General features: G+C 40.4%; 1 protein-coding gene across 3 annotated transcripts in view; it reads left to right on the top strand.

The window, feature by feature from the left end:
• The window catches only part of KMT2D (lysine methyltransferase 2D), a 948,037-nt gene extending 921,357 nt beyond the window's left edge, over positions 1-26,680 (top strand). For all 3 annotated transcript variants that reach the window (XM_053708073.1, XM_053708075.1, XM_053708074.1), the window contains 3 exons: positions 23,522-23,595; positions 23,673-23,781; positions 23,868-26,680. In XM_053708073.1, the coding sequence (XP_053564048.1) occupies positions 23,522-23,595; positions 23,673-23,781; positions 23,868-23,960 (276 nt within the window). In that variant the 3' untranslated portion in view covers positions 23,961-26,680. The remainder of the gene's footprint in view (positions 1-23,521; positions 23,596-23,672; positions 23,782-23,867) is intronic.
• The last annotated feature ends 558 nt before the right edge of the window (positions 26,681-27,238 follow it).

The following is a 27,238-nucleotide window of genomic DNA, read 5'->3' as shown; positions in this document are numbered from 1 at the left end:
GTTATCAGGACATCAGTTTTAAACAGGCCATAAACGAGTTAAAAGAGAGAGCATGCAGAGCTTTCTTTGTCATTCGAAAAACAAAATTTATGCTTACCTGATAAATTTATTTCTTTTGCGATGTACTGAGTCCACGGATTCATCATTACTTGTGGGATATTATCCTTCCTAACAGGAAGTGGCAAAGAGGGCACCACAGCAGATTTGTCTATATAGCTCCCCCCCTTAACTCAACCCCCTAGTCATTTGACCGAAGGCCAAGGAAGAAAAAGGAGAAACTATAAGGTGCAGAGGTGACTGAAGTTTTTAATAAATAATGCCACAAAAATGTGTAAAAACACAAGAGGGCGCTAAAACATACTGAATGGACACTGTTGAAATAAATTGCAACAAAATATAATAATCTCTCCGAGACCCATACAGCATTAAAGGTGCATAATATGAATGGAAAATGGACCCTCACTATATGTAAATATTTAATTGTAAATCAGTCCACAGTGTATGTTCGAGGACCAGATCATAAAAAATATATTAAAATGAGTCCTTCTATCTCTTTTTTGCAGCAGGTGAATCTGTGGAAGTGGTAGACAAACAAAGGCGACCAATGTGTGTATCCACAGCAGTATTAGCCCAACGAAGCGCAAGTATTCTATACCCAGGGTACTCACAATCTTGCTGAGCACACCAATGTGCTGGTAGGAACGGACTGGCTATCTGAGCAAACCAGCTTGCTCTCTCCGGTGGGACCTCTCCCTGCGGCGCTGAATAAACTCCTGGCAGCTTGCTTCCTTAGATAATATTTCTCCAAGCAGCGGTCAGGAAAGATAGGCTTACTAGCTTTACTCCCCACGGATTGGTAATGAGATAACTCACTTGTATAAGGAATCGCAAAGAATGATCTAAAATAAGTCATTTAATCATTGTTAAAAAAAAGCAATCCTTATTCTATAAGTAAAAAACAATTGTGTAGTATTTGCTACGCGTTTCTTGGCTACAACTTGGCCGTTTCCTCAGGCATAATTGTACAAACATTTAAACCGGCTATATATTGCCGCTCATTACCAACCTCAGAGTTCTCCCTCCCCGGCTAGTGGGCGTGTGACAATCAACCAATGGCTGATAGTCAGCTTCCAGCCAGAATACTGCTTTGCAATCTGGGCCATCCCATTAACAAATTGTAAAATATACATATACAAAGTTGCTGTTCGGCTTATATCCTTCATATCAGAGAGGATTTCGCCACTATACAAAGTTTCACATATATGCACCAAAATATAGATTACCACTGTATTGTCAAGTAATATCGGAGAATGTTTTAATACAACGCTGTAAAAATGACCATTTTACTCAAATGCACACCAGCGGGTACTTATCACTGACCTGCATGAATTATATGGCTCATTGTTATTTCATTCCTCTCGCCAATTAAAGGGATATACCCTATACTGAGTTATAGTGAAAATATATGAGGGTATATAATATTATAGCTGTATCACTACATATGGCGTTATCATGATACTGGCTTGATTCATCTTGCCCCCTTAAAGGTATATACACAACATTGTATTGTCATAGAGAGCATAGGTATGTGTGATATTGAGACTCAATCGTAAAGTATTATAAATACCAACCTAAATGATACTCTTATGATATACAATGTTGTATCTGAAGTGGAGAAAATAATAATGGTGAGGAAAAAGAAAAAATATAAAGCTGATCCCACTAACCTCAATGACATATGAATCATATTACGGTGACTGTAAGTGGTTGTAATTCAGAGAGTACAAGTGAAGAACTGAATTTAAACTAAATGAATATAATGCACTAGATAATAAAAGCATTTGTGTTGAGGGGGTCACTAAGTGTCTATGTGTGATAAAATAATAAATTGACGAGATATTGTTAAAACTCCCTTAGAAGGATATGATAGAAATATTAAATAACTCTAATAAATAGTGAACTATTGATCGTGTACTATATTTAGTATTTGAAATATAACTATAAGATCGAAATACGTGAGCAATAATAAACCATTTAGTTTAAATTCAGTTCTTCACTTGTACTCTCTGAATTACAACCACTTACAGTCACCGTAATATGATTCATATGTCATTGAGGTTAGTGGGATCAGCTTTATATTTTTTCTTTTTCCTCACCATTGGGTTCATTTATTATTTTCTCCACTTCAGATACAACATTGTATATCATAAGAGTATGATTTAGGTTGGTATTTATAATTCTTTACGATTGAGTCTCAATATCACACATACCTATGCGCTCTATGACAATACAATGTTGTGTATATACCTTTTTAAGGGCTCAAGATGAATCAAGCCAGTATCATGATAACGCCATATGTAGTGATACAGCTATAATATTATATACCCTCATATATTTCACTATAACTCAGTATAGGGTATATCCCTTTAATTGGCGAGAGGAATGAAATAACAATGAGCCATATAATTCATGCAGGTCAGTGATAAGTACCCGCTGGTGTGCATTGGAGTAAAATGGTCATTTCTACAGCGTTGTATTTAAACATTCTCCGATATTACTTGACAATACAGTGGCAATCTATATTTTGGTGCATATATGTGAAACTTTGTATAGTGGCGAAATCCTCTCTGATATGAAGGATATAAGCCGAACAGCAACTTTGTATATGTATATTTCTCCAACATAGGTGTGTCCGGTCCACGGCGTCATCCTTACTTGTGGGATATTCTCTTCCCCAACAGGAAATGGCAAAGAGCCCAGCAAAGCTGGTCACATGATCCCTCCTAGGCTCCGCCTTCCCCAGTCATTCTCTTTGCCGTTGTACAGGCAACATCTCCACGGAGATGGCTTAGAGTTTTTTAGTGTTTACAATTTGGATGTTGTTCGTGCTCTAAAATTCTATTTAGATGCTACAAAGGATTTTAGACAAACATCTTCCTTGTTTGTTGTTTATTCTGGTAAAAGGAGAGGTCAAAAAGCAACTTCTACCTCTCTCTCTTTTTGGATTAAAAGCATCATCAGATTGGCTTACGAGACTGCCGGACGGCAGCCTCCTGAAAGAATCACAGCTCATTCCACTAGGGCTGTGGCTTCCACATGGGCCTTCAAGAACGAGGCTTCTGTTGATCAGATATGTAAGGCAGCGACTTGGTCTTCACTGCACACTTTTACTAAATTTTACAAGTTTGATACTTTTGCTTCTTCTGAGGCTATTTTTGGGAGAAAGGTTTTGCAAGCCGTGGGGCCTTCCATCTAGGTGACCTGATTTGCTCCCTCCCTTCATCCGTGTCCTAAAGCTTTGGTATTGGTTCCCACAAGTAAGGATGACGCCGTGGACCGGACACACCTATGTTGGAGAAAACAGAATTTATGTTTACCTGATAAATTACTTTCTCCAACGGTGTGTCCGGTCCACGGCCCGCCCTGGTTTTTTAATCAGGTCTGATAATTTATTTTCTTTAACTACAGTCACCACGGTATCATATGGTTTCTCCTATGCAAATATTCCTCCTTTACGTCGGTCGAATGACTGGGGAAGGCGGAGCCTAGGAGGGATCATGTGACCAGCTTTGCTGGGCTCTTTGCCATTTCCTGTTGGGGAAGAGAATATCCCACAAGTAAAGATGACGCCGTGGACCGGACACACCGTTGGAGAAAGTAATTTATCAGGTAAACATAAATTCTGTTTTTACAATTTGTTAATGGGATGGCCCAGATTGCAAAGCTGTATTCTGGCTGGAAGCTGACTATCAGCCATTGGTTGATTGTCACACGCCCACTAGCCGGGGAGGGAGCACTCTGAGGTTGGTAATGAGTGGCAATATATAGCCGGTTTAAATGTTTGTACAATTGTGCCTGAGGAAACGGCCAAGTTGTAGCCGAGAAACGCGTAGCAAATAATACACAATTGTTTTTTACTTATAGAATAAGGATTGCTTTTTTTAACAATGATTAAAGGACTTATTTTAGATCATTGTTTGTGATTCCTTATACAAGTGAGTTATCTCATTACCAATCCGTGGGGGAGTAAAGCTAGTAAGCCTATCTTTCCTGACCGCTGCTTGGAGAAATATTATCTAAGGAAGCAAGCTGCCAGGAGTTTATTCAGCTCCGCAGGGAGAGTGCCCACCGGAGAGAGCAAGCTGGTTTGCTTAGATAGCCAGTCCGTTCCTACCAGCACATTGGTGTGCTCAGCAAGATTGTGAGTACCCTGGGTATAGAATACTTGCGCTTCGTTGGGCTAATACTGCTGTGGATACACACATTGGTCGCCTTTGTTTGTCTCCCACTTCCACAGATTCACCTGCTGCAAAAAAGAGATAGGACTTCACAGAGCTTGGAGTATCCACTGCTGTCGGCAAGGAACATTTTGGAACATTTTAATATATTTTTTATGGTCTGGTCCTCCTTGAACATACACTGTGGACTGATTTACAATTAAATATTTACATATAGTGAGGGTCCATTTTCCATTCATATTATGCACCTTTAATGCTGTATGGGTCTCGGAGAGATTATTATATTTTGTTGCAATTTATTTCAACAGTGTCCATTCAGTATGTTTTAGCGCCCTCTTGTGTTTTTACACATTTTTGTTGCATTTGTTCTCATAGCTCTGAGTTTATGGTTTAAGAGGTGCAGCTATTTAATTAAAAAAAAAACCCATATATATATATATATATATATATATATATATATATTCGTTCATTATCATATTAGTTATTTTATTAACACATTTTCAATAGCAATAGCGCTTTTAACACAGTTATAAAAGCAATAGCGCTTGTAACATATTTTCCCTAGCAAGGGGTCATCCTGCTAGTTTTAGATTATTGTGACAATTGTTATTCAATATTGTTAATACTAGAGTTCAATTTTATTGGAGGGTTATTGCAATCCTTTTTATATTATAGATTGTTCTATAGCGCCCTCTAGTGGCTATTGTCACATTTATCAATAAAAAATGCCATCTGTCTTCAATAGACAGGGCGGGCCGTGAACTCGGTACATCGCAAAAGAAAGAAATCAGGTAAGCATAAATTTTGTTTTATTTTGCATGATGTACCGAGTCCACGGATTCATCCTTACTTGTGGGATACCAATACCAAAGCTTTAGGACACGGATGAAGGGAGGGACAAGACAGGAACCTAAACGGAAGGCACCACTGCTTGAAAAACCTTTCTCCCAAAAATAGCTTCCGAAGAAGCAAAAGTATCAAATTTGTAAAATTTTGAAAAGGTATGGAGGAAGACCAAGTCGCAGCCTTACAAATCTGTTCAACAGAAGCATCATTTTTAAAAGCCCATGTGGAAGCTACAGCTCTAGAAGAATGAGCTGTAATCCTTTCAGGAGGCTGCTGTCCAGCAGTCTCATAAGCCAAACGAATAATGCTTTTCAGCCAAAAGGAAAGAGAAGTCGCCGTAGCCTTTTGACCCCTACGCTTTCCATAATAGACAACAAACAAAGAAGATGTTTGACGAAAATCTTTGGTTGCCTGTAAATAAAATTTCAAAGCACGAACCATGTCCAAGTTGTGCAACAGACATTCCTTTTTACAAGAAGGATTGGGACACAGAGAAGGAACAACAATTTCCTGATTGATATTCCTGTTAGTAACAACCTTAGGTAGGAACCCAGGCCTGGTACGCAAAACCACCTTATCAGCATGGAACACAAGATAAGGTGAATCACATTGTAATGCAGATAGTTCAGAAACTCTTCGAGCTGAAGAGATAGCAACTAGGAACAAAACTTTCCAAGATAAAAGTTTAATATCTATGGAATGCATGGGTTCAAACGGAACCCCCTAAAGAACTCTAAGAACTAAAATTAGACTCCAAGGCGGAGCAACAGGTCTAAAAACAGGCTTAATTCTAGCTAAAGCCTGACAAAAAGCCAGAACGTCTGAAACATCTGCCAGACGCTTGTGCAACAAAATAGACAGAGCAGATATCTGTCCTTTTAGGGAACTAGCTGACAATCCTTTCTCCAATCCCTCTTGGAGAAAAGACAAAATCCTAGGAGTCCTGATTTTACTCCAGGAGAAACCTTTGGATTCGCACCAAAAAATATATTTACGCCATATCTTATGATAGATTTTCCTGGTAACAGGCTTTCGAGCCTGAATCAAGGTATCTATGACCGACTCAGAGAAACCCCGCTTTGATAGAATCAAGCGTTCAATCTCCAAGCAGTCAGTTGCAGAGAAATTAGATTTGGATGCTTGAATGGACCTTGAATCAGAAGGTCCTGTCTCAGTGGCAGAGACCATGGTGGAAGAGATGACATGTCCACCAGGTCTGCATACCAAGTCCTGCGTGGCCACGCAGGCGCTATCAAAATCACTGATGCTCTCTCCTGTTTGATTCTGGCAATCAGACGTGGAAGGAGAGGGAAAGGTGGAAACACATAAGCCAGGTTGAACGACCAGGGTACTGCTAGAGCATCTATCAGTACAGCCTGAGGATCCCTGGACCTGGAGCCATAACAAGGAAGTTTGGCGTTCTGACGAGACGCCATCAGATCCAATTCTGGTGTGCCCTATAGCCGAACCAGTTGAGCAAACACCTCCGGATGGAGTTCCCACTCCCCCGGATGAAAAGTCTGACGACTTAGAAAATCTGCCTCCCAGTTCTCTACACCTGGGATATAGATCGCTGATAGATGGCAAGAGTGAGCCTCTGCCCATCGGATTATCCTTGACACCTCTCATCGCTAAGGAACTCTTTGATGATTGATATAAGCCACATTCGTGATGTTGTCCGACTGAAACCTGATGAATCTGGCCGAAGCCAGCTGAGGCCATGCCTGGAGAGCATTGAATATTGCTCTTAATTCCAGAATATTTATCGGTAGGAGAGTCTCCTCCCGAGTCCACAAACCCTGTGCTTTCAGAGAATTGCAGACTGCACCCCAGCCCAGAAGGCTGGCGTCTGTCGTCACTATAACCCATTCTGACCTGCGGAAACACATTCCCTGGGACAGATGATCCTGTGACAACCACCAAAGAAGAGAGTCTCTGGTCTCTTGATCCAGATTTATCTGAGGAGATAAATCCGCATAATCCCCATTCCACTGATGGAGCATGCAAAGTTGCAGTGGTCTGAGATGCAAGCGAGCAAACGGAACTGTGTCCATTGCCACTACCATTAGACCTATTACCTCCATACACTGAGCCACTGACGGCCGAGGAATGGAGTGAAGAGCTCGGCAGGTGGACAAAATCTTTCATTTCCTGACCTCCATCAGAAATATTTTCATGTCCACCGAGTCTATTAGAGTCCCTAGAAATGAAACTCTTGTGAGGGGGGAAAGAGAACTCTTTTCTATGTTCACCTTCCACCCGTGAGATCTTAGAAAGGCCAACACTAAGTCCGTGTGAGATTTGGCTAGCTGGAAAGTCGACGCTTGAATTAGAATGTCGTCTAGATAAGGCGCCACTGCTATGCCCCGCGGCCTTAGAATCGCCAGAAGGGACCCTAGCACCTTCGTGAAGATTTGTGGCGCTGTTGCCAACCCAAAAGGAAGAGCCACAAACTGATAATGCTTGTCCAGAAAGGCGAACCTGAGGAACTGGTGATGATCTTTGTGGATAGGAATGTGTAGATACGCATCCTTTAAGTCCACGGTGGTCATATATTGACCCTCCTGGATCAATGGTAAGATAGTCCGAATGGTCTCCATCTTGAAAGATGAGACTCTTAGGAATTGGTTTAGGATCTTGAGATCCAGAATTGGTTTGAAGGTTCCCTCTTTTTTGGGAACTATAAACAGATTGGAGTAGAACCCCTGCCCCTGCTCTGCTTTTGGAACTGGGCAGATCACTCCCATGGTAAAAAGGTCTTCTACACAGCGTAAGAACGCTTCTCTTTTTGTCGGGTTTACAGACAATTGAGAAAGATGGAACCTCCCCCTTGGAGGGTAATCCTTGAAATCTAGAAGGTATCCCTGGGTTACAATTTCTACTGCCCAGGAATCCTGTACGTCTCTTGCCCAGGCCTGAGCAAAGAGAGAGAGTCTGCCCCCTACTAGATCCGGTCCCGGATCGGGGGCTACCCCTTCATGCTCACTTAGTGGCAGCAGCAGGCTTTTTGGCCTGTTTACCCTTGTTCAAAGCCTGATTAGGTCTCCAGGTTGGCTTGGATTGAGCAAAGTTCCCCTCTTGCTTTGCAGTAGAGGAAGAGGAAGTGGGACCACTCTTGAATTTTCTAAAGGAATGAAAATTATTTTGTTTGGTCCTTGTCTTATTTGACTTATCCTGAGGGAGGGTATGACCCTTCCCTCCAGTAATGTCTGAAATGATCTCTTTCAGTGCAGGCCCAAATAGGGTTTTACCTTTGAAAGGGATGGACAAAAGCTTAGATTTAGATGACACATCAGCTGACCAGGACTTAAGCCATAACGCTCTACGCGCTAAAATGGCAAAACCTGAATTCTTTGCCGCTAACTTAGCAAGATGAAAAGCGGCGTCTGTAATAAAAGAATTAGCCAACTTAAGAGCCTTAATTCTGTCCAAAATATCATCTAGTGGGGTCTCCATCTGAAGAGCCTCTTCTAGAGCCTCAAACCAAAATGCTGCAGTGGTTACAGGAACAATGCACGCTATAGGTTGAAGAAGAAAACCTTGATGAACAAAAATTTTCTTTAGGAGACCCTCTAACTTTTTATCCATAGGATCAATGAAAGCACAACTGTCTTCAATAGGAATAATTGTACGCTTAGCCAGAGTAGAAATAGCTCCCTCCACCTTAGGGACCGTCTGCCACGAGTCCTTTATGGTGTCAGAAATGGGAAACATTTTCTTAAAAACAGAAGGGGGAGAGAACGGAATACCTGGTCTATCCCACTCCTTAGTAACAATGTCCGAAATCCTCTTAGGGATCGGAAAAACATCAGTGTAAACAGGAACCTCTAAATATTTGTCCATTTTACACAATTTCTCTGGAACTACAATAGGGTCACAATCATCCAGAGTAGCTAAAACCTCCCTGAGCAATAAGCGGAGGTGCTCTAGCTTAAATTTAAATGCCGTCATATCTGTATCTGTCTGAGGGAACATCTTTCCTGAATCAGAAATCTCTCCCTCAGACAGCAAATCCCTCATCCCTACCTCAGAACATTGTGAGGGAATATCGGATACGGCTACTAAAGCGTCAGAAGGCTCAACATTTGTTCTTAACCCAGAGCTACTGCGCTTCCCTTGCAACCCTGGCAGTTTAGATAAAACCTCTGTGAGGATAGTATTCATAACTGAAGCCATATCATGCAAGGTGAAAGAATTAGACGCACTAGAAGTACTTGGCGTTGCTTGTGCGGGCGTTACTGGTTGTGACACTTGGGGAGAACTAGATGGCAAAACCTGACTTCCTTCTGTCTTAGAATCATTTAATGCCAAATTTTTATAAGTCAAAATATGCTGTTTGCAATTTATAGACATATCAGTACAAGTGGGACACATTCTAAGAGGGGGTTCCACAATGGCTTCTAAACAAATTGAGTAATGAGTTTCCTCAGTGTCAGACATGTTTAACAGGCTTGTAATGAAGCAAGCAAGCTTGGAAAACACTTTATTTAATGAAAAAAACACAATTTGCAAAAACGGTACTGTGCATACACAAACTTTTTAACAGTGTACCCACTAAGCTTTAGAAGGATTGCACCACAAGTAGATAAGCATAAACCCCCAAGTGAAAAAACTGGATTGATATTGTCTAAAACGGGTTAAAAAAAACCTATAGCACCTTGCCTCAGCTCTGCTGTGGCCCTACCTGCCCTTAGTAAACGATAATATGGGGTTAAAGCTTCGATTAGGCCCTCAGAAGACTATCAGGACCTCAGGAGAAGTTGCTTGCTGCTTGTCTGTATAACTAAATGCGCAACTGAGGCGCGAAAATAGGCCCCGCCCACCTCACTCGATGTTGCAGGGGCCTACACAAATCTAACAAACCTTGTCTGAAAGCCATGTGGATTATAACAACCCCAAATAAGCCAAATGAACCCTCAAGCAAATGTCCCATAAAAATGAAAAATGTTACTCCCAGAACATACAAACGTTTGTCCCAAATTCTCATAAACAAACTGAGTGCCCAAAAAATTAGCCCTTTATGCAAGCTAGTAAAGCCTCTTATAACACTAGGATTACTGCTTCCCCTTCCCCTAATGGGGATACTGTCAGCCTTTCTGAGTTAACAGTCTCTGCAGAAAATATGACTGAACATACCTCATTGCTGTATAGCAAGAAACCGTTCCTCACACTGAAGTTTTCCTGTACTCCTCAGCTTCTGTGGGAACAGCAGTGGACCTTAGTTACAAATGCTAAGATCATAATCCTCCAGGCAGAAATCTTCATCTATGTCCTACATGAGAGTAAATAGTACAACACCGGTACCATTTAAAAATAACAAACTCTTGATTGTAGATAAAATAAACTAACAGCTTAACACCTCTTTCACTTTACCCTTCCTGCTTAGAGCCGGCAAAGAGAATGACTGGGGGGTGGAGTTAAGGGGGGAGCTATATAGACAGCTCTGCTGTGGTGCTCTCTTTGCCACTTCCTGTTAGGAAGGATAATATCCCACAAGTAAGGATGAATCCGTGGACTCGGTACATCATGCAAAAGAAATAAATATTTCATCTTAAACCCTGTTAGGATGTGGATAAAAATATTTATTTGACAGTGTCATAACACCTATTTTGCTTTATGGCAGTGAGATATGGGGACCTGTCACTTATCCAGATTTTAAAAGATGGGATACAAGACTAACTGAATTAATGCTTTTGGAGTTCTGTATATACACCCTCCAGGTACATAGGAGTGCATCTGACATTGCATGTAGAGCAGAACTGGAACGTCTACTGATATAGAGAGTCAAATAGAGAGAGGCAGAGGTGCACAGGCAGAGAGACCTGTATATACTACTAACAATCCACATAAGTGAAGGAAAAGCAAAATGTTTTTCCATTCAGCATTGAATTACTTAAAAAATATATATATACTGTCCATTTAGTAAATAGCCAGCTTGTCTCGATGTGACACAGCGGTATAGTTAAACAATATAAACTTTGGAACTCACAGGATATATAAAATATATTCTTTGCTTTACTTTATTTTTCTTTTGGACAAGTACACGTTTTTACATTTTTGAGGGCTTTAAAATCTCCCTTTACTATAAATACATTGGGATAGATCCCTCCTTTTCTGTGTATTTTTATTTGGGCATGAGTAAAGGTGTACTGTATGGATTTTTTTTTTTTATATATATAACTGAGGTGATTCAAACAAATTATATTCAAATTATGAAAATTCTATAATATTTTGCATTTAGGTCTCTTAAGCACTGCTATGTCTAAAAATTCCCATACTACTCAATAGAGGTGTGCATTAGTCTGATTTGATCACTGTCGAATGCAGAAGTCAGAGGTTGCTTTAGGTATTTGGTTCTTTTTCAGGGCCAAATATCCTCTTGTGCAAGTGAAGCAGACTGCCATCTGTGCAAATCCATATCTTAGTGTGTTTCACCTGCACAAGGGGATATTCAGCTCCGAAAAGAAAGCAGCCTCCGACTTCCGGTCAATACTGTTTAAAGGGTAAACATTCTGTGGAGTAAAGTTAGGGTTACCATTAACTGGGATATATTAAGTATAACTGACATCAAGATTGAAATCATTATTAGTTTCCATATTTCCTTGTGTCACTATACAAAACAATGTTTTAAATGGACAGTGTACTGTAAAAAATGTTACCCCTTAATGTGTTTCCAATTATTTGCTATACCAGCCACAGAGTATAAAATGCATGGGTTTACCTCTTCTTTAGGTTTATTTTTGTATATGAATGTCTGTTATCTTGGCTCTCCTTGGGTAATACTTCCCAGGGGAGAAACCCCCTCTCTGAGGGCGTGGACTAGACTGACCATTCACCCATTTTACCAGTTTATAGGTAACCTCTCTTTCACTTACCCCTCCTACTCTTTGTTCTGTCCAACCTTCAAGGTGGACAGGACATGGGGGCTCTCTCTTCATGGATAATGGGTGGTGTGCTACCTATTAGCTACAGGAGTACATGTCATTCTCCTGGGCAGACTTACTCAGTGAGACTTCGGTCCTTTTTCAGGCTTGTGGCTGAGTATACTTAATGTATACTTTTGTTTCTCCATTTTGGGAAAGTTTTAATGAGCTCCACCATCTTGGATGATGTCACCGGAAGTGATACTGCCGGAGGTATTTTCTGGGGGCGCGCGCATGTGCTCTGTTTTATGTTTTTTTTGTTTTTTTTTTAAATAGTTTTTATTGAGGTCAGAGAAACAGAACATTGTGGAAAAGGTAATTCAGTAACCGAATGTGAACAAAAACTGAGTGGAAGACAACCTTCCGGACAAATACAGTACATACAATGATCAGAAATCAATACCACGTATAGTTAACCCTTGAAGGAATAAACCTCAAAGTATAACGTTTTTTTTAACATTCTAAATATATCAGACGTTTTGAAGAAGTAAATATTACATGAGAGTGGAAGTTCAGAGACTAAATCAAAGTGATTAACACTTATTTCGAAAATACGAAATAAGTTGGATCAAAGCGGCCATTGTGATCGTTATCAGGAGAGCGCGGCTGGGCGCAGAAAGGGGCTGAAGGCCAGCATGCACCAGGGCTATTTCTGGGGGCAAAGATGCCATCAATCCCAGACTACAACACAAAGCTTTCACCGCGTTCCATAAGGGTGTAATGGCGGGGCAAGCCCACCAAATGTGATGGGGGTCACCCACCTGTTGACAACCTCTCCAGCAGAGGGGGGAGCTGCTGTTTTATGTTTTTAACTGCGTTATATTTAGAGAGAAGGCTGCTGTACTACCTCTGTATCCCAGCTGGTTTTATGGAATACTGGGTTAGCAGTTTCTTCATTCCACTAAGTCCTGACAGCATTTTATATGTGCTGATTGTTGCTAACTTTGAAGCAGCTTTAGCATGGATCAGATACAGCCTTTTATTTTCAGATGTGTCCTGTACCTCAAATGCCTTCTGCCCAGGACACTATAATATATGTATAATCTTAGTTATTATCCTTTATATGTTAAATAGTATTTATATATGGGTTTTTATTAGGGTGCTGTTTTCTACAACTCTGAACCACCAAAAAAAAAACACCTAAATGCATATAAACTGTTTTAGGAAACAGTGCTTTAAAGCGTATTTTTGTTTTGCTTTCTAGCTATATAGCAATCTGTATAGATTGTAATTTGGTTATTGAATACAGAATACTTTCAAGAAAAAATTAGTTACATTGAAATTAATAGCCTGCTTTTAAGTCTGAGGTTTTTAAGTGAAACCTTTATCCTGTATTCTCATAGTAGTTAAAAGGTACATGGCTTTCTCACTTGTCTTAATATCACACTGTGACAGACAGGCCTGTATCATGCAATCTGGATGTGTTTCAGTATTAACCCTGCATATATTCACATAAGAAACTTTATTTTATACAGGTGGTAAGAGTCCATGATCCATTTCTTCTGGGAATTATTCTTCCCTGCCACTACGAGGAGGCAAAGATTCCCAAACCCTAAGAGCTCTATAAAACCCCTCTTACTTCACTGGCCCCTTAGTCTTGTCTTTTCCTCCGCTGGAGGAGGTTGAAGAATGAAGATTTGCATTTGATTCTTCAGTGAGAGAGGTTCTCAGACAGAGTTGAGGACCATTTCCCCTCAGTGTACAGTGGTTGTTGGAGGGATGTATTTCGAGTATAGGTGGGTATTATAGGAGTATAGTATATAGCATATTTTCACCTATTGGGATTTAGTCACTAGCCTTTCCACAGATGTTGCAGGGACTTATGTGCCTCCTCCTGTTTGTTCGTTGATATACTCCTATTCCAGATCCTCTGCTGTTATGTTTCAGCACTGGTTTTGTCTTCCTACTGGTTTCCTCCAGTAGTGGGGTGCCTATTATAAATAAACAGGTTTAAAAAAGGAACTGAGACCCTCAAAGCTTCTTAAAAAACAAATGTTCAATCTTTATTAGATGCAAAGAGATAAAAAAATAACAGCAGAGCAGCATCCAAAATATGCTGCGGTATCAAGTAAGTTTACAGTCTTACGCGTTTCAGCATTAATTTGCTGTAATCATAGACTGCCTACTACTATTTTTTTTAATTATTTTGTCCCCTATAAGCCTCTTAGATTATTGTTATATATATTTTATATGTATATGACCTTGGGGCAATTAGAATTTTAAAAGGGGAATTGCCTAAAAAAATATTTGTTTTTACTAATATGAGTCATGTTTTCGCGTGCATACATTTTTAAATTCTTAACAGCTTTTCGCACATGTATATTTTTAAATAACCTATCTAATGTTGTGCTTTCTTCTAGGGATGTTACTACTCCTTCTGGTTATTTCTTACAGGAGATTCCTTCTGATTCCTGGAGTTAAGGATTTTTTACAGCCTTCTGTGTCTGAAATGTTGGTGGCCATGCCTCCTCCAAGTAAGCATAAAAGGACAAGTAAGAATTGACCTTCTATTTACTCTAAGCCTGCTGAGGTTAATGTTTCTAGTCATGAAGCTGCTATGTCCTCAGAGGGAGAGGTTTTGTTCTGATAATCAGAGGTATACCTCTGATCATAAATCTGACATATATACGGTACTATTTGTTAAAATTTAGCATATTCGTTCTCTTTTTAAAGAAACGTTGTTTACTTTAGAGGTTAAAGTCCTAAAGTAGATGGGGACAAGCCGGTTAACCGTTAAATCCCCTGATGTATTTCCTATCCCTGATGCAGTCTTTGAGTTTATTTCCAGACATTGGATTAAGCCAGGTATTCATTTTAATCATTCTGCAAGGTTTGAGGAAATGTATCATTTTACAGTCAACAATGTTAAATTTTGGGAAACCATTCCCAAAGTGGATGGGGGCTACTTCTACTCTGGTTATACATACCTCTATTCCTTTGACAGTTAGAATCCTTCTATAGGAGGTTGTTTTTTTTTTTTGTTTTTTTTAAGGGATACTAAACCCAAATTTTTTCTTTCATGATTCGGATAGAGCATGCAATTTTAAGCAACTTTCTAATTTACTCCTATTATCGATTTTCTTTGTTCTCCTGGTATCATTCTTTTAAAAAGCAGGAATAAAAGCTTAGGAGCCACCCCATTTTAGGTTCAGTACCTAGGTAATACTTGCTGTATGGTGGCTAAATTGTTCTCCTTCCTCAAGTCATAGCTCGAAAAAAAACGTAGGGAATTCCAGCGATCCTACTAGCTCCAGTGTGGCCACAACGGACTTGTTATGCATATCTAGTGAGAATGTCATATGCTTCTCCATGGCGGCTACCTCAGAGGCCGGACCTTGTGTCGCAAGGTCCTTTCTTCTATCAAAATCTAGTTTCTCTGAGGCTGACTGCATGAATTTTGAACACTTAGTTTTGTCTCAGAGGATTCTCTGAGACCGTTATTGATACTTTGGTTAAGGCCAGAAAACCTGTTACCGGGCGTATTTACCACAAAGTGTGGAGAACTTATCTGTCTTGGTGTACGGACTGGGAGTTCCACTGGCACAAGGTAAGGACACCACATATCCTTCAATTTCTTCAGGATGGTTTAGAGAACTGCCTGTCGGCTAGTTCTCTTGAGGGTCAGATCTCTGCCCTTTCTGTTTTGTTGCATCAGATGGTTCAGTCTTTTGTTCAGGCTATGGCTAGAATTAGACCTGTTTTCAAATGTGTTGCTCCTCCATGGAGACTCAATCTTGTTCTAAGAGTTCTTCAACAGGCTCTGTTTGAGCCTATGTATTCTATTCATATTACATTTTTTACTTAGAAAGTTTTGTTTTTGTTGGCTATCTCTTCTGCTCGTACAGTGTCTGAGAAGTCTGCCCTTCAATGTGACCCACCTTATCTGTTCTTTCATGCAGATAAGGCTGTTCTATGAACAAAGATGGGGTTTTTACCTAAGGTTGTTTCAACTCTCAATATTAATCAGGAAATTGTTGTTTCATCTATTTGTCCCCATCCTCCTTCCTCGAGAGGTTGTTACATAATTTGGAGGTGGTTAGAGCTTTAAATTTCTACCTTCATGCTACCAAGGAATTTCGTTAATCATCTTCCTTATTTGTCCTGCATTCTGGTAAGCGCAAGGGTCAGAAGGCCACTGCTGTTACTCTCCTTCTGGCTCAGATGTTTGATTCGCTTGGCATATATAGAAGCGGGCCAGCAGCCTCAATCAAGAATTACGGCACATTCTACCCATGAGGTGTCTACTTCCTGGGCCTTCAAGAATGAGGCGTCAGTTGTACAGATTTGTAATTCTACTTTGTCTTCATTGCATACTTTCACAAAATTTTACCGATTTTGATGTTTTTGCCTCAGCTGAGGCATCTTTTGGGAGAAAGGTTCTTCAAGCGGTGGTGCCTTACCTACCTTTCCGTCCCTATTCATTTCGTGTACTCCACAGCTTGAGTATTTCCCATAGGTAATGAATACATTTGTGAACTCTCACTTCCATTAGAAGAAAACATAATGTAATGCTTACCTGATAAATTATTTTTCTCCAACATAGGTGTGTCCGGTCCACGGCGTCATCCTTACTTGTGGGATATTCTCTTCCCCAACAGGAAATGGCAAAGAGCCCAGCAAAGCTGGTCACATGATCCCTCCTAGGCTCCGCCTACCCCAGTCATTCTCTTTGCCGTTGTACAGGCAACATCTCCACGGAGATGGCTTAGAGTTTTTTAGTGTTTAACTGTAGTTTTTCATTATTCAATCAAGAGTTTGTTATTTTCAAATAGTGCTGGTACGTACTATTTACTCAGAAACAGAAAAGAGATGAAGAATTCTGTTTGTATGAGGAAAATGATTTTAGCAACCGTAACTAAAATCCATGGCTGTTCCACACAGGACTGTTGAGAGCAATTAACTTCAGTTGGGGGAACAGTTTGCAGTCCTTTGCTGCTTGAGGTATGACACATTCTAACAAGACGATGTAATGCTGGAAGCTGTCATTTTCCCTATGGGATCCGGTAAGCCATGTTTATTACGATTGTAAATAAGGGCTTCACAAGGGCTTATTTAGACTGTAGACATTTTTTGGGCTAAATCGATTGATATTAACACTTATTTAGCCTTGAGGAATCATTTATTCTGGGTATTTTGATATAATAATATCGGCAGGCACTGTTTTAGACACCTTATTCTTTAGGGGCTTTCCCAAAGCATAGGCAGAGTCTCATTTTCGCGCCGGTGTTGCGCACTTGTTTTTGAGAGGCATGGCATGCAGTCGCATGTGAGAGGAGCTCTGATACTTATAAAAGACTTCTGAAGGCATCATTTGGTATCGTATTCCCCTTGGGTTTGGTTGGGTCTCAGCAAAGCAGATACCAGGGACTGTAAAGGGGTTAAAGCTTAAAACGGCTCCGGTTCCGTTATTTTAAGGGTTAAAGCTTCCAAAATTGGTGTGCAATATTTTCAAGGCTTTAAGACACTGTGGTGAAAGTTTGGTGAATTTTGAACAATTCCTTCATGTTTTTTCGCAATTGCAGTAATAAAGTGTGTTCAGTTTAAAATTTAAAGTGACAGTAACGGTTTTATTTCAAAACGTTTTTTGTACTTTCTTATCAAGTTTATGCCTGTTTAACATGTCTGAACTACCAGATAGACTGTGTTCTGAATGTGGGGAAGCCAGAATTCCTATTCATTTAAATAAATGTGATTTATGTGATAATGACAATGATGCCCAAGATGATTCCTCAAGTGAGGGGAGTAAGCATGGTACTGCATCATTCCCTCCTTCGTCTACACGAGTCTTGCCCACTCAGGAGGCCCCTAGTACATCTAGCGCGCCAATACTCCTTACTATGCAACAATTAACGGCTGTAATGGATAATTCTGTCAAAAACATTTTAGCCAAAATGAACCCTTGTCAGCGTAAGCGTGGATGCTCTGTTTTAGTTACTGAAGAGCATGACGACGCTGATATTAATATCTCTGAAGGGCCCCTAACCCAATCTGAGGGGGCCAGGGAGGTTTTGTCTGAGGGAGAAATTACTGATTTAGGGAACATTTCTCAGCAGGCTGAATCTGATGTGATTACTTTTAAATTTAAATTGGAACATCTCCGCATTTTGCTTAAGGAGGTATTATCCACTCTGGATGATTGTGAAAATTTGGTCATCCGAGAGAAACTATGTAAAATGGACAAGTTCCTAGAGGTGCCGGGGCTCCCAGAAGCTTTTCCTATACCCAAGCGGGTGGCGGACATTGTTAATAAAGAATGGGAAAGGCCCGGTATTCCTTTCGTCCCTCCCCCCATATTTAAAAAATTGTTTCCTATGGTCGACCCCAGAAAGGACTTATGGCAGTCAGTCCCCAAGGTCGAGGGAGCGGTTTCTACTTTAAACAAACGCACCACTATTCCCATAGAGGATAGTTGTGCTTTCAAAGATCCTATGGATAAAAAATTAGAAGGTTTGCTTAAAAAGATGTTTGTTCAGCAGGGTTACCTTCTACAACCCATTTCATGCATTGTCCCTGTCACTACAGCCGCATATTTCTGGTTTGATGAACTGATTAAGGTGCTCGATAGTGACTCTCCTCCTTTTGAGGAGATTATGGACAGAGTCAATGCTCTCAAATTGGCTAATTCTTTCACTCTAGACGCCTCTTTGCAATTGGCTAAGTTAGCGGCTAAGAATTCTGGGTTTGCTATTGTGGCGCGCAGAGCGCTTTGGTTGAAATCTTGGTCGGCTGATGCGTCTTCCAAGAACAAGCTACTAAACATTCCTTTCAAGGGGAAAACGCTGTTTGGTCCTGACTTGAAAGAGATTATCTCTGATATCACTGGGGGTAAGGGCCATGCCCTTCCTCAGGATCGGCCTTTCAAGGCAAAAAATAGACCTAATTTTCGTCCCTTTCGTAAAAACGGACCAGCCCAAGGTGCTACGTCCTCTAAGCAAGAGGGTAATACTTCTCAGGCCAAGCCAGCTTGGAGACCAATGCAAGGCTGGAACAAGGGAAAGCAGGCAAAGAAACCTGCCACTGCTACCAAGACAGCATGAAATATCGGCCCCCGATCCGGGACCGGATCTGGTGGGGGGCAGACTCTCTCTCTTCGCTCAGGCTTGGGCAAGAGATGTTCTGGATCCTTGGGCGCTAGAAATAGTCTCCCAAGGTTATCTTCTGGAATTCAAGGGACTTCCCCCAAGGGGAAGGTTCCACAGGTCTCAGTTGTCTTCAGACCACATAAAAAGACAGGCGTTCTTACATTGTGTAGAAGACCTGTTAAAAATGGGAGTGATTCATCCTGTTCCATTGAGAGAACAAGGGATGGGGTTCTACTCCAATCTGTTCATAGTTCCCAAAAAAGAGGGAACATTCAGACCAATCCTAGATCTCAAGATCTTAAACAAATTTCTCAAGGTCCCATCTTTCAAGATGGAAACCATTCGAACTATCCTTCCTTCCATCCAGGAAGGTCAATTCATGACCACGGTGGATTTAAAGGATGCGTATCTACATATTCCTATCCACAAGGAACATCATCGGTTCCTAAGGTTTGCATTCCTGGACAAACATTACCAGTTCGTGGCGCTTCCTTTCGGATTAGCCACTGCTCCAAGGATTTTCACAAAGGTACTAGGGTCCCTTCTAGCTGTGCTAAGACCAAGGGGCATTGCAGTAGTACCTTACCTGGACGACATTCTGATTCAAGCGTCGTCCCTCCCTCGAGCAAAGGCTCACACGGACATCGTCCTGGCCTTTCTCAGATCGCACGGCTGGAAAGTGAACGTGGAAAAGAGTTCTCTATCCCCGTCAACAAGGGTTCCCTTCTTGGGAACAATTATAGACTCCTCAGAAATGAGGATTTTTCTAACAGAGGCCAGAAAGACAAAGCTTCTGGACTCTTGTCGAATACTTCATTCCGTTCCTCTTCCTTCCGTAGCTCAGTGCATGGAAGTGATCGGGTTGATGGTAGCGGCAATGGACATAGTTCCTTTTGCGCGCATTCATCTAAGACCATTACAACTGTGCATGCTCAGTCAGTGGAATGGGGACTATACAGACTTGTCTCCAAAGATACAAGTAAATCAGAGGACCAGAGACTCACTCCGTTGGTGGCTGTCCCTGGACAACCTGTCACGAGGGATGACATTCCACAGACCAGAGTGGGTCATTGTCACGACCGACGCCAGTCTGATGGGCTGGGGCGCGGTCTGGGGATCCCTGAAAGCTCAGGGTCTTTGGTCTCGGGAAGAATCTCTTCTACCGATAAATATTCTGGAACTGAGAGCGATATTCAATGCTCTCAAGGCTTGGCCTCAGCTAGCGAGGACCAAGTTCATACGGTTTCAATCAGACAACATGACGACTGTTGCGTACATCAACCATCAGGGGGGAACAAGGAGTTCCCTAGCGATGGAAGAAGTGACCAAGATTATTCTATGGGCGGAGTCTCACTCCTGCCACCTGTCTGCTATCCACATCCCGGGAGTGGAAAATTGGGAAGCGGATTTTCTGAGTCGTCAGACATTGCATCCGGGGGAGTGGGAACTCCATCCGGAAATCTTTGCCCAAGTCACTCAACTTTGGGGCATTCCAGACATGGATCTGATGGCCTCTCGTCAGAACTTCAAAGTTCCTTGCTACGGGTCCAGATCCAGGGATCCCAAGGCGGCTCTAGTGGATGCACTAGTAGCACCTTGGACCTTCAAACTAGCTTATGTGTTCCCGCCGTTTCCTCTCATCCCCAGGCTGGTAGCCAGGATTAATCAGGAGAGGGCGTCGGTGATCTTGATAGCTCCTGCGTGGCCACGCAGGACTTGGTATGCAGATCTGGTGAATATGTCATCGGCTCCACCTTGGAAGCTACCTTTGAGACGAGACCTTCTTGTTCAGGGTCCGTTCGAACATCCGAATCTGGTTTCACTCCAGCTGACTGCTTGGAGATTGAACGCTTGATTTTATCGAAGCGAGGTTTCTCAGATTCTGTTATCGATACTCTTGTTCAGGCCAGAAAGCCTGTAACTAGAAAGATTTACCACAAAATTTGGAAAAAATATATCTGTTGGTGTGAATCTAAAGGATTCCCTTGGGACAAGGTTAAGATTCCTAGGATTCTATCCTTCCTTCAAGAAGGATTGGAAAAAGGATTATCGGCAAGTTCCCTGAAGGGACAGATTTCTGCCTTGTCGGTGTTACTTCACAAAAAACTGGTAGCTGTGCCAGATGTTCAAGCCTTTGTTCAGGCTCTGGTTAGAATCAAGCCTGTTTACAAACCTTTGACTCCTCCTTGGAGTCTCAATTTAGTTCTTTCAGTTCTTCAGGGGGTTCCGTTTGAACCCTTACATTCCGTTGATATTAAGTTATTATCTTGGAAAGTTTTGTTTTTAGTTGCAATTTCTTCTGCTAGAAGAGTTTCAGAATTATCTGCTCTACAGTGTTCTCCTCCTTATCTGGTGTTCCATGCAGATAAGGTGGTTTTACGTACTAAACCTGGTTTTCTTCCAAAAGTTGTTTCTAACAAAAACATTAACCAGGAGATTATCGTACCTTCTCTGTGTCCGAAACCAGTTTCAAAGAAGGAACGCTTGTTGCACAATTTGGATGTTGTTCGCGCTCTAAAATTCTATTTAGATGCTACAAAGGATTTTAGACAAACATCTTCCCTGTTTGTTGTTTATTCAGGTAAAAGGAGAGGTCAAAAAGCAACTTCTACCTCTCTCTCTTTTTGGATTAAAAGCATCATCAGATTGGCTTACGAGACTGCCGGACGGCAGCCTCCCGAAAGAATCACGGCTCATTCCACTAGGGCTGTGGCTTCCACATGGGCCTTCAAGAACGAGGCTTCTGTTGATCAGATATGTAGGGCAGCGACTTGGTCTTCACTGCACACTTTTACCAAATTTTACAAGTTTGATACTTTTGCTTCTTCTGAGGCTATTTTTGGGAGAAAGGTTTTGCAAGCCGTGGTGCCTTCCATTTAGGTGACCTGATTTGCTCCCTCCCTTCATCCGTGTCCTAAAGCTTTGGTATTGGTTCCCACAAGTAAGGATGACGCCGTGGACCGGACACACCTATGTTGGAGAAAACAGAATTTATGTTTACCTGATAAATTTCTTTCTCCAACGGTGTGTCCGGTCCACGGCCCGCCCTGGTTTTTTAATCAGGTCTGATAATTTATTTTCTTTAACTACAGTCACCACGGTACCATATGGTTTCTCCTATGCTATTATTCCTCCTTAACGTCGGTCGAATGACTGGGGTAGGCGGAGCCTAGGAGGGATCATGTGACCAGCTTTGCTGGGCTCTTTGCCATTTCCTGTTGGGGAAGAGAATATCCCACAAGTAAGGATGACGCCGTGGACCGGACACACCGTTGGAGAAAGAAATTTATCAGGTAAACATAAATTCTGTTTCTTTCTTGGCAGTGAGAGTTCATGAACCCACCCTAAAATGTTGTAGTAGCGGAAGTTTTTTGGCACCTCTGTACCCCTTGTATCTCTCTACTTTTCCTTATCCTCGGCATGAACTACTGAGAGGGTAGGGGAAGTGGGAGGGATATTTAATGCTTTGTTGGGATATTTTTGCCGCATCCTGGTGGCCAGGTGAAGAATTTCCCATAGGTAATGAATGAATTTGTGGACTTTTACTGCCAAGAAAGAAAAATGTATCAGGTAAGTATAAATTATATTTCTTACCTGGTAAGTATTACCCAAGGACATGAGCCAAGATATAGACATTTCTTGTATCTGGGTGTGGATTTCTAATTTTCACTCTTTGAAATCACAACTCATTACAATAGACTGAGCATGCAGGTAGAATAGACCTCCTTATCGTATTACTTTTTATACACACACAAAGGCTTCCTTTTCTTATTTCTGTCTGTGTACCAATACTTAGAGATGGTTATTCAAAATTAACATATTAGCTCTTATTTCTTCCACAGGGAGTGCAATTTCTTCTGCTAACTACACTTTTCTATAGCCAATACTTAAATAATGAAATGATCAGTATAGGTGGGGATACCACACGCAAAAGCAGCTATTTAAAATTACAAAATAAAGGTAAATGAGCTATCTGTGAGCAATTCTCTCCAGCAAGTAAATGAATCATTGGAAACACATAAAGGTGAAGACAAACTGTCCCTTTAAGCTGATGCAGTAATTCGAAATCAGTAGCATAAGGCTAAAATGTAAAGCTTTGGATGCAACAATCTCTTGTTCTAGTGCTCTCCATGATGCAGATTTTTTTTTTTTCTATCTATGATCCATTCCATGTTAAAACTCATTAAGGAGGCCCAGTTATACAACTTAAAGTTTAGAAGTCCCAGACCTTCTTGCAAAAAAATGGATTACTCATTTAATATTTAGAATTTAAGTAAAACTTAATCTAGGTTTTATTTAAAAAAAAATCTTATACTGGAATTAAGTCGATTTATTTATTTAGTAGATAAAAAGAAAAGGAGCCTCATTGTTGGATAAAGTAATCCTAGCCAGAATGTGACCTCTTAATTACTGTTTTTTGTTTTTTCCACAGAACCGAGGAATTTACATGTTTCGAATTAATAATGAGCATGTGATTGATGCCACCCTGACCGGTGGGCCAGCCAGGTAAGCTGCTTCACTGCATAATTTTAGGCAGTTTTTATTGGAGGATATTTATATTAATCCTTTTTTTTTTTTTTAAGGTATATTAACCATTCCTGTGCTCCCAACTGTGTTGCTGAAGTTGTCACGTTTGACAAAGAGGATAAGATTATCATCATCTCTAGCCGTAGGATTCCAAAAGGGGAGGAGGTGAGTTTTTCAGATGTACTTTCTGTACTTGGAAAATGTGGATTGTTGATGTGGGCATATCTAATTTAGTTTTTGCTTCTTTATAGCTAACATATGATTACCAGTTTGATTTTGAGGATGATCAGCACAAGATCCCATGTCACTGTGGAGCATGGAACTGCCGAAAGTGGATGAACTGAGAGGAAAAGTTAAAAATGTAACTGCCTTTAATCATCCAGAATATATGGGCTCTTTGGTAGAGACCCCAGGGAGAGCACACAGGCACCAGCTTGTCACATATGTCATAGTCAGTCTGCTATTCAAGCCGTCCTTGATGAAGCTGCTGGACCCAGGCATCCTTTGTCATTTTAATAAAGTAAGGGTGGATGCGGTGGTGTCGGAATACCAGCCTACCGATGGCCTCTCTCATGGTGAAAGGGAAAAGGAAAAGCTTGCCACGGAGGACATGCTTACTACGCAATTAATCTTTTAACGTTTATATGAGTAGCACCTTTTCCTTCCCTAAAATAACAGTTTGTGTCTGATACTTTGTGTGGGAAGGAACCTCCATTTTTAATTCTAGTTTTTAACTTGTTGTTTTGAGCTGACCTCAAAAATATGACAATGCAGAAGAAAAGCAAAAAATAAAGGAGACAAAAATAATTTGTGTTAACAAAGCAGTTTGACAATCCTAAATCTACATGACCCTCAGTGAGTGAGAGGGAGCACATAAGACTGCAGACAAAAAGCACAGGAGTTGCTTTCAGTGAGCGCCAGAGACAGTCCCAATGACTGCTACCTGTCACAGCTACCCAGTCCCAGAGGCACCTGCCAGCACCTACCTCATCTGCCTGTTGGATTTTAATGTGTATATGTGACACTCCCACGGCAAGCTTAAAATATATATATATATATATGTGTGTGTGTGTATATATATATATATATATATATATATATATATATATATATATATATATATATATATATATATATATATTCACCTCAGAAACCATGACACAACTAATTTATTGGGAGTTGTGTAATGGAAATATCTCCCACCTGTACTGAAGGGTTAGGGTTGGACTGCTTTGAATACTTTCTGGAGCTTTGTGGTCTGTCTCTTGGCCTGTGAAATGGTCTGGAACAGGCAGGAGTGCACTAAAACATGTTCTCAGCCTGCTTTTGGTTTGACCCACAGCACTCTACCCTCATTGTGTGCCTGAAGTTGCCACCTTTTTTCTACACATGGAATATGAGGAGGGTAGTGGAGGAAGACTTTTATGGCAGGTGTGTGTCTGTATTTGTGTGCGTGTGTGTGTGTGTGTGAAAGAGACAGACTTTGATTTATATTCTTTTATCACTTCCAAGCGCATCATAATTCTCCAATTCATTATCTTCATAGAACCCAATATAAAAGTATATGGGTAGGTATATTAAGTATATATTTTTGAAGAGGTGAACATATTTTTTTTTTTTTTTTTTAGAAAAGCACTGCTGTCCCTTCCACGTTTGCCTCATTTTGCATTATTCCGAAGCTGCTGCTTTTTCTCTCAGTATATATTTTTCACATCCTGATTTTTAGCACAGTGCTTGGGGTGGGGAATAGGTGAAGGGGTTATTTATTTGTACATGTAATTATATTTATGTACTGCAATATTGTGAGGGAAGTACAGGGTCATTTTGTATGACTGGCATTGTGTCTTGGCATATGCTAGATGCTTTGTGATCAATTTTTAAGTATATCACATGGGTACAGAAGTCAGATTGAGCACTAATTTAGTCCTAAACAATGTGGTTAGTCTCTGAATTAATGGTTTTGTGAGTAGGTCACACACATGTTGGCTTCCACGCTATATATATATATATAATTTTTTTTTTCTATTTTTTTTTTTCAAATATTATGTTGCTTCAGATGCAAGAAATTACTTTCATGTACCAGAATAGTTAACAATAGTTCAATCACCAATTTCCTGCTCAGTCTTCTGTGGTTGACCCTTCCCTTAACAGACGCATTATGTTTTGAAGTGCAGAGTTAAAAAAATAAAATAAAAAAAATATATATATATAAATATATATTGGCGCTAAAAACGCCAGGGGCATTTCAAATCCAAGCTATTGTGAATATGTAAGATTACGTGCTGTTGCTTTTTAACACAAGCTGCTTCCACAACTGTTTTAAAAGCTGCAAAGTTGTATAAATGAAAGGTAATTGTAAATAAAAATCTAAAAGATTTTAAACAAAGAATGTTCTGCATTATCAGGCTCCATTTTAGCAAGAAACCACTGGACACTATGAAGAGCCTGACATTTTATTTTATAATCAATCATTTATTTTCTTTCTGTAACAATTTTAGTAGACTAATTTGGGCTCTTCACTGGTTGCTGACGGAACAACCCTGTCAGACTTGTAATATTCATTTATGATGGTCCTAAAATACAGTAATGTAGCTTTTAGGTAAATCTTATACAGTTTTGTATACATATAAATATATATATTTAAACTATAATCCTGACCGAAGCTCAAAATACTTGATTTTTTTTTTGCTTGTAAAAACACTTTCATTTGCTGTGTATTTTTTATTTTGAACTCCACTTGCAAATAGGTTTCATATTTCCTTTTTTTTCTGCAGCCATTTCCATTTTATTTTGTATAGACAAAATATTCCATAATGAGCTGTAATTTGTGCGGTGAGGATTCTGTACAGAAGATTTTCCTTCGTAGAAAACATAAAATTATTCCTTTTTTTAAAAGAAAAAAAGAAAAAAGAGAAAAACTTGTACGTGGCATGTTTTTGTATTGAATATAATTTTGAAATGTATATAATTTATGTCAAAGAAGCAAATGAGAAGAGCTCGTTTGCTTCTTTCGGTTTGTTTTTAAAGAGACAAATAAAATGCATTTTAAATAAGACTAATTAAATTACTCATTTTCGTTTGAATTTTCTTCATATCAAATTAACTCTGGGTAATCTACACTTTTGTCACTATAAACGTGCCCCGAGAAAGATGGCGCAGAAAAGTGTCGCGCATTGTGGTGACGTAAAGGAAATTGCGTCGATTATGGGCATTGAGTCTACGTCAAGTAAGGGCGGAAATTATAATATAGAACCTTATCTTTAATGACGAGACCGCCATGGAGCAGGTGAGCGGATGGGGTGTTATAATATGGTAGATCATAATGACTTGTAACTTGTCTAGTTTCTGTTGCGGGGATACAGAAACGGACTTTGGCATGGGCTGTCTATTATCTGAATCTGATTGAAATGGCGCTGAAACTAATGGCTGGGTGTCTACGCTTGCCCACCCGTCTTGACCGTGCAGCTGGCAGAGTAATTTGCCGAGCTTAACTACCCCTGTCTAGTACATCAAACTGCCCCTATTGCGGTACAACTTTAATTATAGCCGTACAACTGTAAATGCGCTGCTACTTTTACTAAGAGGGGTGGGGGCGGTAACTAAAATACAGAGGACAGTTATC

Source organism: Bombina bombina, chromosome 3 (genome assembly GCF_027579735.1).
Source record: "Bombina bombina isolate aBomBom1 chromosome 3, aBomBom1.pri, whole genome shotgun sequence".
Lineage (NCBI taxonomy): Eukaryota > Metazoa > Chordata > Amphibia > Anura > Bombinatoridae > Bombina > Bombina bombina.
This window is presented reverse-complemented; position numbering and strand designations above follow the sequence as displayed.